Source organism: Talpa occidentalis, unplaced genomic scaffold (assembly GCF_014898055.3).
Source record: "Talpa occidentalis isolate TD23 unplaced genomic scaffold, MPIMG_talOcc4v2.1 talOcc4.5, whole genome shotgun sequence".
Taxonomy (NCBI): Eukaryota; Metazoa; Chordata; class Mammalia; order Eulipotyphla; family Talpidae; genus Talpa; species Talpa occidentalis.
Window position 1 is genome coordinate 98,199,415 of NW_023604861.1, and position 13,326 is coordinate 98,212,740.

Below are 13,326 nucleotides of genomic sequence, written 5' to 3' on the forward strand. Positions count from 1 at the left end.
AATTGTGTATACTAGAACAGAAGAAAGGTTTAAAATCTGTAATCTACTAATGCAAGAAGCTTGGAATCAGGGAAGAGTTAAACCAGAAACCCTTAGAGAAAGTAATAGATAAGAGTAGAAATTAATGTAATAGAAAAAAATGAACAAAGAGAAAATCAAAAAAGGGCAAACGTTTATTGTTTGAAAAAAAATCAAGAAATTTTAAAAAGAGAGAGAAAGAAAAGAAATGATCCAGACCTGACATGCAAATGGAGCCCTCACCGCAGATCCCACAGACGTTAAAAGGTCAGTGAGGGATATTGTAAACAACTTTTATCTTTGATAAATTTGATAAAGTAGATAAATTCCTTGAAAATCATTATTTACTGAAACTGACACAAGAGAAAAACAGAAAATTTTATTAACCTCTGTTAGAAAATTGAAACTAGTTAAAAATCTTCCAACAAAGAAAACTAGACCCAGATGGGCTTACTGGTGAACTCCTTCAAACACTTAAGGAAGAAAATACCAATGGTATACAAACTCTTACATGGAATAGATAAAGTAGACATGTTTCCCAACTCATTTTATAAGGCCAGGGAAAATCTATTACAAAAATATGGTAAGACATTATAAACAAGAAAAATTAAAGACTGGTATCCTTTAGGAATAATAAAAGAAACTCCTAAATAATACATTAGCAAATTGAATCTAGCAATATGTAAAAAGAATAGTATATCATGTATGACAGCTGTACACTACACTATAGTGTCAGCTGTAGACACTGCTGACTCTGGGATGTGGAAGTGTGACAGTTCAGAGCTCTCTACAACACAAATTCAGATGGGAAAATCTCGTTTCAGGTTCTGAGCAACATTCATACAGTCAGAGCTACATGGCAACCTAAAAAGCCCAAAACATGGACCTTTTCTCCCCAGGTAAGTAATCTGTGAGTAAGCAGAATGAAAAATGAATTTCTTTTACCTATTAAGTATTATGCAATTGGTTTCTAAGATGAGGCTATCAAAGTGTGTTCCTGAAATAACATATTTATGTTTAGCACAGAATATATAGAGCCAGACATGAGCTTTAGATTCGTTAATATTCTCTGAGGATTCAATAAAAATTACTTATGTTTCTGCCTCATCAAAATTATAATTCATATGAATGATCTCATTTAATGGATTTCAGGGTTCAATTCCAGAAAATGACCTTTGATTAAAAAATAAAAACAAAAAGATAAAAATTAGGAAGTGTTTTTCAAAATGAAATCTCCTACTGTGCCAGAGAGAACTGTGCTTCTTGAGATAAAACCAAGGGTGGCGCCTTGGGGTCTGGCACATTATACCCAGGTACTGTCAAGAAGGGAACAAAAAAGACTAGAATGAGGTCAGCTGGTTTCCAACCACTGAGTCAGTGGGAGGGAGGTTTCAGCTCTATTCATCCATAAATAGTTGATGCTTTGGCATCATAATACATGTCTTTTAAAGGAAACAAAAAACAGATGGATTGGACTCATCTATACCGATCCACAAATAGAAGAAATCTATTTGTGCTGCTCTAACCCTGTGCCAAGTACTGTGATAAGCTCATGGGTACATTATCTCATTTAATCCTGAGAATATCCCCATGGGATGGGTACTGCTAAGTGTCACAGGGACAGTGACAAGTGCTTTTGGAGCAGAGGAGGGTGAAATTAACTTTGCTCCTTAGGTTTTGGGAAGTTTCTGTAGAAGGAAAATCAGACATAAGGAATGGGTGGGATTGTATAGGCAAAGAGAGAGGTGTAGTTCTGGGGGAGATGGAATGGAATTAAGCAAAAGGGAAAGGAAAGGAAAATCTACAAGCTGTGCATCAGGACAGTTGAGAAAATATGTGTATGAAGTCTTTAATTTTCATTCTGTTTCCAAACAACTTTGGGTAACAAAAATTTGTTTTATATATGCAAACTATTTCTAACACCTCTGGGAACCTAGGTACAGTACTTGTTTCATATTAGCCTCTAAGCAAAGGTAAGTGAAGGTAAAGATACTTCCCTTTAACACAAAAGTTAAAATTTTAAACATCAAGTCATTGGTATAGATGAGTCCAATTCATCTGCTTTTTGTTCCCTTTAGAAGACATGTATTATGATGCAAAAGCATCAACTATTTATGGATGGATAGAACTGAAACCTCCCTCCCATTTCTAAGTTTTATTAGTAACTTTTAATTCTTCATTATTTCAGGTTACTGGGATCTTGCCCTGCTTGCTTGATGGTGATTGTTTTGTCAGGTCCAATTCTTCATCTCCAGATCTTGGACTATTATTTGAACTTGGAATCTCTTATATTCGCAATGTATGTCCATCGAAATATAAAATTTTCTACTGTATGAGTTAAAAGGGAAGTTTTTTTAAAGATTATATATTTACAAGTAAAATAATTTAAGTTTTTATGTGTAATAGAGTTTTTTTTTTTTTGTTTTCATTGCTTTAATCTTTTTTTTTTTTTTTATGTGTAATAGAGTTTTAACTTCTTCAGGAATGAGAATGACAGTGATTCTAATTTTATATGTGATATTTTTTACTACCATTGAAAACAGAAGCATATTTGTTTACATTTATAACTTAAATGAACTCTAGTGCTTTTAAAGAATAAATATCGAAAAGGATAGGACTACAGAAAGTGATAGAAAATGCTCAGTGGTATTTTTGCACAGTGGTTTATACCAGAAAGTTGGATTAATTTATATCATATAAACTACTGAACCAGTGGGTGTGTGTCTATGTAGTAATTAAATTAGATTTAATAGTAATTAGGTTTCCACAACCTAATAATAGCTTGGTAGGTGTAGCATATATAAGTAGTCTTAGAGAGACAATTATTACTACATCAATGATATTATACCACCCCTTCATTTCCTTAAGGCAAATTCATACATATGTATTGTGAGTATGTAGGACAAGAGGGCGAACAGACCCCCCAAGTAAGCCCTTTGGCAGTTGACAATAGGGATCAAGTTCTGAGCAGAAAGACCCTTGAATTATTTAATTTGTGCATTGTCTCTCAAAGATACAGAGCTTCATAATCTCATATAATATTGATGTGGTTTGAGATCATTCCACAAAATATTTGTATCACTTAAGAAACAATAGCTACAATTATATCATCAGATTTAGGCAATATACAAGAGCAATTTCAAAAGGTAGAATTTTATTTTAAAAACCCTTACTATTTGACCTGCAATTAAAATGGGATTCTACTGTGTTTCACTTATTTTGTTTTGCAAATAAAAAGAATGATTGTAAAGAATGATGATGATGATGAATTTTTTAGTTTTAAAGTTGAATAATAATTTTGTTCCTTACTTGGTATGTGCTTGTAAGTTTAACTGGCTGAAACATTAAGTTTTGTATTTCTTTTTATTTCCTAGTCAACTGGTGAAAGAGGAGAATTAAGTTGTGGCTGGGTGTTTCTTAAACTTTTTGATGACAGTGGAATTCCTATTCCAGCAAAGTAAGTTAGCTTTCTGTTCCTTCCTAATGAATAATTGTGTAAAAATTCAAAATTCATTTTTTATAAAGATTTATTTATTTATGTATACAAGAATTAGGGTAAAGGTCAGAGGTGTGGGGGAGGCTGAGAGGATTCACCAGAGTGGGGAGCAGAAGATGTACTGAAATACACTGCTGAGGGGGGGACAGTGTGCGAGTCAGGAGAGGTCTGCTGCGCCATGTGGGTAGCTCCCTGGCCAGGGATCGAACTTGTGCTGCAGTGGCTGGCAATAGCTTCATAGGTTGCATCTTAACCCCTTGTGCCACCAGGGAGCCCCTAAAAACTCATTTTTAAGATTCTGGATACCTCGGGTTTGTAGACTATATGTTCTATTAGCATTTCAATACTTGTGAGGAAAGAGAGCTTCTAATATCCTGTGAGGTAGTATAGGAAAGTAGCAAGCAGTCTCATCCTGGGAGGTAGATGAGGAAGAAATTGCATGTACACAATAAGTATTTTAAAACATGTTTGCACTGATTATCTGCTGAGAATATTCTTTCAGTAATTTTTTATGGTATTAGCACATTTCACAATGCTGAAACAAACCCCAATTCTCCTAATTCCCTCTAACAAGTGGGAAAGCTAACTCTAGGGTTCCCAGGTCCTCTGTGACACTACCTTTCTTTTGCAGGTGATTGAAACTGTAGTGGCAGTCACTGTAAACAAGTTTAAAATTTAAGGCCAAAAAACTGACTGGCAGAAAATATTTGCAATATATACATGCAGTGAAGATTACCATCTCTAATATAAAAATAGCTCTCAAAAATGAATAAGAAAAAAGATTATCCAAAGTTTTTAATGTATACAAAAAAGAATCAAAGTCTAAGATATAAATAAGAGATTCACAGAAGAGCTATAAATGGGTAGTCGCTAGGATGCTGATTAAGATCCCAGGTTTGGAATTATAAAATTCAGGGCTCTATTCCCAGCTTTGTCTATGTAATCAGATTCCTTAATGTCTCCAAGCCTCAATTTCCCTCATTTTTAGATTGGGGTATTGTAATTTCCACCCCAGAGATTTATTGTGAGGATTAATTGAGACCTCTGCTGTGACCTCTGCTGAGACCACAAGGGGGAGCCCGGCCTCCTTCCCTCAGGGCAGAGGTGAAAGTTCTGACTCTGCTAGTCTGCTGATGACACCCAGGGGAAGGCGGAGGAACAGTTCATTCCCTGGGTGGGTGTAGAAACCTGGGCTTCTTGTGATTTTTTTTTTGCTTTGTTTTTAATAATATTCAGGATTTCAGTTTTATTTAGTGGGAGGGAAAAGTGTGTCTACTCCATCTTTTCAAAAGTCAAGGCATAGATATTTTTTAAAATGAGGTGAGGACCTATATATTGCTACAGAAACGTTTCCACTGTCTATTATTATATGTAAAAGGAGACTTGAAAATAGTATATTATTTCTGCTTTTGTTTGTGAGAAACTGTATTTGTATATATATGTTGGGGGGGTGTCTATGTAAACTGTTTTGCCTCTGAGGAACAGAATTGGGGAGGTGGTATAGAGGGGCCTTTTACTTCTGCTTTCTATATTAGCATAGTATGTAACTTTAAAGGAAAGCACGTGTTGACTTTTGGATTTACTAGTATGGACATATATAGATATATATTTGCATTTACATAGAAAAAGATAGGGCAAGTGGCTTACTAAACTGAGGGGAAGGGATGAGGAAAATTTTATTTTGACTCATCATTTCTGTGTTTTTCAGATGTTTTATAACAATGACATTATTTTTATATTTTAAAAATATATAAATTCATAATAGCTTTATTTCAAATGATGATTCAAAATATTTAAAGTACCTTTAAAAAGGTAACACATCATTAACCTGTCATTAATACAGCCATTAACACAAGTTATTGAAGTCAAAGCATTTAAATAATATCAATCTTTCCCATTTTAATGTGGAAAAATGTATTTTCTATAGTTCTGAGTTAAGAAAGAAAGTGACTGCTTATTTACTGAAATGATATCTCTGGGAGGAACAACTTTCATTCTCATTTACCAATGAGACATAAAATGTATGTGAATATATCTGTGCTAAAGCATGTATCACTCCTTGCTCCAGTATTTCAAAGTATCCATAACATGTATCATCATGATATGTTATTCTTTTGTAGAACTTATGAGCTATTTTTGAATGGCGGCACCCCTTATGAAAAGGGGGTTGAAGTAGACCCATCAGTATCCAGAAGAGGTATAACACTTATGTGTTCCTTTCCTTCCTTTTTTAAAAAACTAAACAAAGATTCATCAGAAAAAATAGTTTCATTCAAATAAGCATAACATTCTTCAATTGAATTCACATCTTAAAAAACATTTCATTTGATACTTAAATCTTAATTATTTTAATCTGTTTATTTTCTTGGTAGCATATGAGACTCTAATATAGGAAAGCAGGAAGCATGAGGAGCCTGTATTGATTTCTTTTCATTGAGCACTAGGCTGACACTTGTGACCACCAGAGAATTGATAGGACAGGCTAATTTGCTAGGGCAAAGTATAGATATTTGAAATCGGGGTACACATGCCAAATTGCCCTCTAAAAATATGCACATCTTTTAATATGTGCACTGCTAGGCCTGTGCTAGATAATGGGAAATTGGAGAGTAAGGTATATATATTCCTTGCCTCATGGGGCTCAGAACCCAACAGACTGGAAACTCCCTGTTGCTCTTCAGACATGCTCCTTGTTACATGATTTAGGACACACAGCATTGCTGTTGTCCCAGCAATACGAACCCTGCTTCTTAGAATGGGGTCTGGGAACCTGGAGTCAGATGTGCTTTTTATTTTATTTTCTTTTAAGATTTATTTATTTATGTATATAAGAACTGGGGTACAGGCCAGAGGTGTGGAGGGTGAGAAGATTCACCAGAGACAGTGGGAAACAGAACAGGCAGATTGATGGAAGTACACTGCTGAGGGGAGCAGCGGGCCAGTCAGGAGAGGTCTGCTGCACCATGTGGGTTGCTCCCTGGCCAGGGATTGAACTCATGCTGCAATGGCTGCAGAGAGCTTCATAGGTTGCGTCCTAACCCCTTGCACCACCAGGTAGGCCCCAGATATGCTTTTTAAACTCCATTTTGTTCTTTAATCTTGTCAAAGCATCTGATAGGGTGGCAACTAGAGTCCTGTTGGCTACCTTTAGCGAGGTCGTAGGCAATGGACATTGCCCTTTAGCTCTATCAGCTCTTGTAGGTATGTGAGTCACCTCTGCCTTTCATATAATTCAGCACCATGTGGTGCTGAAAAATGCTTTGCTTAATAATACTTAATATCCCAAGCACTTAATTTCCACATTTCTTTAAGCCCAAGGGAGTGTTTTCCATCAGATGATGACAATGAGAAGGCAACCTCAACTTCTGATAAAACTGAGATCTTCGAACAGAAGATCAAGAAACTTATTAAGGTTGGTACCCACTTTTGCCTGTCCAGTGACCTTGGGGACATTCGCCATTTATAGACCATTCCTGCTTTCATGTTCTCCTACTTGGTCCTCTTTTGTCAGTTATTTTTTCTTTAATTTGTCTGCCAAATAGCAGTAGGGAAATTGAATAGTAATAAGTAATAACTTCAGTTTTGCTTATTCTTCTGTCTAGTAGCAATTGTTAACTCAAATGATAGATTTGGTCAGAAACAGTATGAAACTCCTGCTTAAATGGAGCTTACTGACCCATGATCCTATCTTAAGGGCTTTTATAAATATCAAGTTTGTTGAAATATAATTTACATACAATAAAATTTACGCTTTTCTTTCCCAAAGTTTTGCCTTTTCCAGAATGCCATAAATTGGAATCAAACCCTCTGAGTCTGACTTCTTTCTCTTAATATAATGCATTTTCATTTCATCCTTGCCATTGCACATGTTAGTAGTTTGTTCTTTTTTGTCCTAGATAATATTCCACTTGATGGATATACCATAATGTGTTTATCTATTCACTAGTTAATGGAGGTTTTTCTTCTAAGTTTGGGCAATTATGAATAAAACTGTTCTAAGTAGTCACATATGAGTTTTTTTTGTGTGTGTGTGTCTTATTTCCCCAGGTTTTAAATACCTGGGTATGGGATTTCTGGCAGTTATAGGAAATTGCCAGACTGTTTTCCAAAATGATTATACCATTTTGCTTTCACTAAAAAGTATGAGTTACAATTTCTCCAGTTTCTTAACAACACTTGGAATTATAATATAAGTATTTCGTGGTATCATGGCACCATGATAAGTAATGGCATCTAGTAGTAATTTGTAATTTTTTCAGGGAGGTTTTACACTTGTAGAATTACAGATGTATCATCTCTCTCAGAGTCTCAGTAAGTGTTTACTATGATTATTTACTGTTGTTATTACTATATATGTCGATAAATGCAAATACAATGCCAGGTGGATGGTGCTCTATGTCATAAAAGATATGCCTATAACTAGTAAGACCAGGGACATTGAAATAGGCTTTGAAGGATTGGGGAGATGTGAAGATATGGAGGAAAGGAACTTCCCACAGAGGGACAGAGCAGACAAGAAGGATGGAAGGGAAGAGCATGGCTTGGGAACAGAGACCAATGCAATTGGATGGCCCCACCATCACCTGCTCATTGCTCACAGATTATCAAGAAGTAGGGAAATAAATGAGAACTTGGCATACTCCTCTGGATGGTTGCTTTCCTCATTCTAAATAATTCCTTAGTTTAGATATCCCTTGCTCTTATCTCTAATACTAAAATGTGTTTTATAATTATAGCATTACACTTAAATCTTTCAATAACCATTAATAATGTGTCATGGGTATTATTCATTCTCTTGGCTTTTGTCCTCCCTCCCCACCCTCCCTCCCCTGCCCTGGATGTTCATAGAGCCTGTAAATTCCCCCCTTTGGCCAATCTTTGCTGGGGAAATTGTTCTTTTTCAAGATTGAAAAAAAAGAAGTACAGTAGCAGTCTTTGTGAAAGAAAAGCCAAAATCCTGTCAGGCTTCATTCTTCCTACTTCTTCAGCCTCCTACTGTTCATCTCATAGATAAGCCTCCCAGAAGTCGTGAAGGTCTTGAAGGTCTTCCAAGCCTGTCTTTCAAGTGCAGCTCTTAATAGTGCTTCTTTGGCTCCAAATACTAGTTTGCAGGTACTATTTACAATCTGTAGACCAAATCTAATGAGCTGGTGCAGGGTGGACAGGCAGACCCAGTCTTCCAAAGCCAGGAGTGGTTCTTCTATGCCGGTGCTTTATGGAAGGGTCTTAAGTCCCATACCTTGGGAACTGAGGTGCCTATTTGATTTTACACCACAGTAGGCACCCCAAAAAATGTTCATTAAATAATTTGAAAGTAGAGAGCTTCCTGGTTGTGTAAAAGTGTACTTATCAGGAATTCTGTTCTACCTCCTGCTGTCCCTGGGCACTCCTCTCCTGTCTTGGCGAGTTCTCTTCTCTTCTGGAACCCACAGAGCCTGGAGTGCTGTTTTGAAGTTGCCATCCCACTTTGATGCATTCTTATTTTTACTCTTTTGCTCCCATTGTACCATTACTAAAAATAAATGAGGTGATAGAGTTTCTTGCCTAAGCTCATTACTACATTTGTTACACTTCTGCCACCAGAGTTTGCTGATCTCTCTGTAAGGTCAGAAAGTATATTTCTACGTCTTTGATTCAGCCAATCTTTAGCAACTCAGAGTTTTTGTTTTTTGTCATCTTGGGTTTGTGAAAATCAAAATACTTCCCACAGAAAACTCTAATAAAGAGCAAGTGCTTCGCCTTCTGTTGTGGACGGTGCTAGGAAGGAAAGGAGGGCCCACACTGTGGGAGGACCCAAGGGCTCTAATGCAGACTGGAAGTAATGCCTGCCAGGCAGACAGAGTGGGCGGTTCTGTGAGAGAAATGGGAAAAATGGAAGGAAGGAAAGTTCCAACCCTTCCTCTGGCAAAATGCATGACTGTTCTTCAGCACAAAATACAAATTTGGGCATGCAACTTAAACACTGCCCACATGGAGCATAGACCAGAGGACAGGATGTAGAATAACCTTTGGAAATCACAACATGAAACCTGAGAAGGCATCAAGGGTGGCATCAGGGCAGCTTAAATGGTCCCTTGTGGCCAGTCTTTGAAATCCAAAGCAGACATATGCCAGAGCAGAATTTTAGCGAGGTTGGTAAAAGATCATTTCTGACTTTGCATACAATTGCTCTATCTGAATGTAAGTGTGGTAAGAGAAGCTGTCTTACATTTTTGGATGTTTCTAGTAATGTAGGGTTAGGGAGTGGTCAAGGATGTTTATCTAAATTCTATTAAACTAATAACCTGTAGGGCTCCATTGCTTCTACACCATTATAGGGGGTAACATTCATTCTGTTCTTTTTCAACAGACTGGAAGCCTGCCCTCTGTGATTAATTTTTTCTTCTTAAAATTTCCTCCTAGAAATTAAAGAATAAAGAAAGAATTACAAAAGTTAAAATTTCATAACCTTTTTTTTTTTTTAAAGATTTATTTATTTATACAAGCACTGGGTATAGTCAGAAGCACGGGAGGGTGAGAGAATTCACCAGAGCCAGAGCGGGGAACAGAACAGACAGACTGACGAAGAAATACACTGCTGAGGGGAGCAGCAGGCGCTGCAGGAGAGGTCTGTCGCGCCATGTCGATGGCTGGGGATCTAACCAGCGCTGCAGAGGCTGCGAGCAGCTTCGCAGCCCAACGCTCAACCGCTGCACCACCAGGGAAGGCCTAAAATTTCATAACTTTTGATGGTTTATCCTAGCCCGAAGACTTCTTGCTCTTTAATAGAGTACACTGTTCACAAGATTTTCAAAATTTCCTCTATGGTCCTTCTTCATGCTTAGTGACAGAGTTTGTGTGTTTCTCAAAACGGCAGTTAGGAAATGTATCTCTAGAATAATTCAAGACATTTTCTCCTTCTAAAGTTAAATCTTGTGCTCAACATATTCTCAGCAGGTATTATGTCAGTATTTAATAGAGTAATAATTTAATTTAATAATTTAATTTAGTGTATTATGTCAGCATTTTATAGAGCATTCATTTGTCATATTTCCAGATTATTATTTTGAAATCTTTGTTGAAATTTTGTTTCTATTTTGTTATCTGTAAATATTTTCTTCTTTTTGACATTATAAATAAAATTATTTTAATTTCTTTTTCATATTTATTGTTAGTGTATAGAAACATGATTTATTTTTATATGCTAATCTTATGTAATGTTGCTTAATTTATTATTTCTAACAGTTTTCTGTGTATGTGTAATCTGTAGGCCTTTCCAGGTATATGATCATGTCATTTGTGAGCAGAGAGAATTTTACTTCTTCCTTTCAAAGTTGGATGCCATTTATTTTCCTTTCTTGCCTAGTTGATCTCTGGCTAGGACTTTTAATAATACGTTGAATAAAAATGGTAAAATCAGGCATCACTGTCTTGTCCCTGATCTTAGAGGAAAATTTTTCAGTCTTTCACCATCAAATAAGATAGTTTCCTTCCTATTCCTAGCTTCTAAGTGTTTTTATTGTGAAAAGGTGTTGACTTTTGTTAGAGGCTTTTTGGGGATCAGCTAGAAGTTCATGTGGGTCTTTTCCTTCACTCTGTTGATGCAGTGTATTGCATTGATTGATTTTGTTCTGCTGCATTCCAGGAATGAATTCTACTTGGTTGCAATATATAAACCTTTTAATGTGCTGTTGAATTCTCTTTGCTGGTACTTTGTTGAAGATTTTTGCATCAGTGTTCATCAGGGATATTGGTCTGTAATTTTCATGTGGTGTCTATGTCTGGCTTTGGTACTGGGTAATGCCTCATAGGATGAGTTAGGAAGGGTTCCCGTCTCAGTTTTTGGGTAACATTTGTGAAAGCTTGGTACTAGTTTTTATTCAAGTGTTTGGTAGATTTCATTAGTGAAGCCATCAGCCTACAGATTTTCTTTGTTGGTAGATTTTCGACTGCTAATTCAATCTCCCTACTAGTTACAGGTTTATTTGGACTTTCTACGTCTCTGTAATTTAGCCAAATTTGTTCATTTCATCTAGATTACCCAACTTTTTACTTACAGTTGTTTATAATAATCTATATAATATTTTTTGTTTATGTAGGATCATATTGTCTTCATTTTCAGTTTTGATTTTAGTAATTGGAGTCTTCTTTTTTTCTTGCTAAAGATTTGTCAATTTGGTGATCTTTTCAAAGAACAAAGTCTTGGTTTCTTTTGATTTTCTGAATTGTTTCTATTTCATTCATCTCTGCTCTTTTTTTTTTTTTTCTTATTTCCTTCTGTTAGTTTTGGGTTTAGTTTGTTTAGTTAATTACTGACAGGGCAGGGTTTACTATTGCTGTTTTGTTATTTATTTTCTTTTTGTATGTCATAGATTTTTTTTGTCCCTCACTTCCTCTCTTACTATTTTTCTCTGTATTTAATTGATTTTTTTTGGTAGCAACAAATTTTTATTCCCTTTACATTTCCTTTTGTGTATATTCTATAGAGTTTTTCTTTTTGTGCTTTCCATGAGGATTACATATAGCATCCTGAAATTATAATCATCTATTTTAAACTGCTGTCCATTTGATTTCAATATTAAAATTTTTTCTGTTTTTTGAGGCTTATTTTGTGTCAAGCCTTGCACACTCTGCACTTACATGGTATTGGTACTCTTAATGGCTTTCAGAAATTACTATCTGCATTCCAGAAATAAGGAAATCAAGACACAGAAGAATAACTAATTAACCCAAAGTCCAACAGCTAAAAAGTAACAAAATCAGAATTTAGTATAGCTCTTTTTACAATGGCTAAGATATATAAGGAAACTAAATGCCCCAAAGCAAATGATTGGATCAAAAAAAAAAAAAAAACTGTGGTATATATACACAATGGAATTCTATTCAGCAATCAAAAAAGATAAACTCATTCCATTTGCAGCAACAGGGATGGAGCTGGAAGGAATTATGCTCAGTGAAATAACTCAGAAGGAAAGAGATACATAGTGGATGGTTTCACTTATAAAAGGAACATTGGGAAACCAAACAAGGGATGGGGGCAGGGCGGGGGAGAAGACAAAACTAGCAGGCAAACTGCAAATCAGGGACATTTAGCTGGGGACTGGGAGGGAAGGGATCAGTAGAGAGGAGGGAAGAGCACAAGAGTCTATGGTGACATTCACAGGTGTCTTGGTGGTGGGAATTTTGTGGGGATTGCACCTGAAAGGAAAATGAACAACCATGTAAAAAATATAAAAATTTTTAAAAAAAGAATTTAGTGCAGCTCTGCCACACCCTCCAATGTTCCACCAGCACCATAATAGTCTGAACTCACACTTCCTTTGCATTCCCGTCACATCAGGTGGGGTGACTAAATGGCTTTGTTAAAACTTGTAGCTGACTAGTCCCTTTCTTTCCAAAACATGTAACTGATGACTATTCTTTTTTATTTGACATTTAACATGGGTGTAGATGTTAAAATGGAATTACAGGAGTGGCAACACAGAGTTGAGACTCAAAAGTGTACACATAAAAATGTTATCTGAAGCTTAAAGTGGCCAGTTTATAATGGAAATTTTCCTTAAAATTGTTAAAATTTTTTCCAATAATAAAATCAAACTTGGAACTATTCATTAAAGTAACAATATGCATTTTAAAACACTTGGATTGTTGTTCAATTAATACATTTTTTTCTCTTTTAATAGCCTGCTGCCAGAAACATTAATTGGAAACATGTGCTGCATTCATTTGTTGATATTTTATCGCCAAATTCTTGGAGATGTGCTCCTGAAAGATAGGATGAGCATGCAAAGTACTGGTAAGGGGCCTTTGCATTTTCCTTATGTCTTCAGGAA

The 13,326-nt window shown here is 35.9% G+C and overlaps 1 protein-coding gene across 2 annotated transcripts in view; it reads left to right on the forward strand.

The window, feature by feature from the left end:
* The window catches only part of NPHP1 (nephrocystin 1), a 36,506-nt gene that overhangs the window by 16,231 nt on the left and 6,949 nt on the right, over positions 1-13,326 (forward strand). For both annotated transcript variants that reach the window (XM_037527838.2, XM_037527839.2), the window contains exons 12-17: positions 843-917; positions 2,207-2,317; positions 3,393-3,475; positions 5,635-5,711; positions 6,827-6,926; positions 13,177-13,289. In XM_037527838.2, the coding sequence (XP_037383735.1) occupies positions 843-917; positions 2,207-2,317; positions 3,393-3,475; positions 5,635-5,711; positions 6,827-6,926; positions 13,177-13,289 (559 nt within the window). The remainder of the gene's footprint in view (positions 1-842; positions 918-2,206; positions 2,318-3,392; positions 3,476-5,634; positions 5,712-6,826; positions 6,927-13,176; positions 13,290-13,326) is intronic.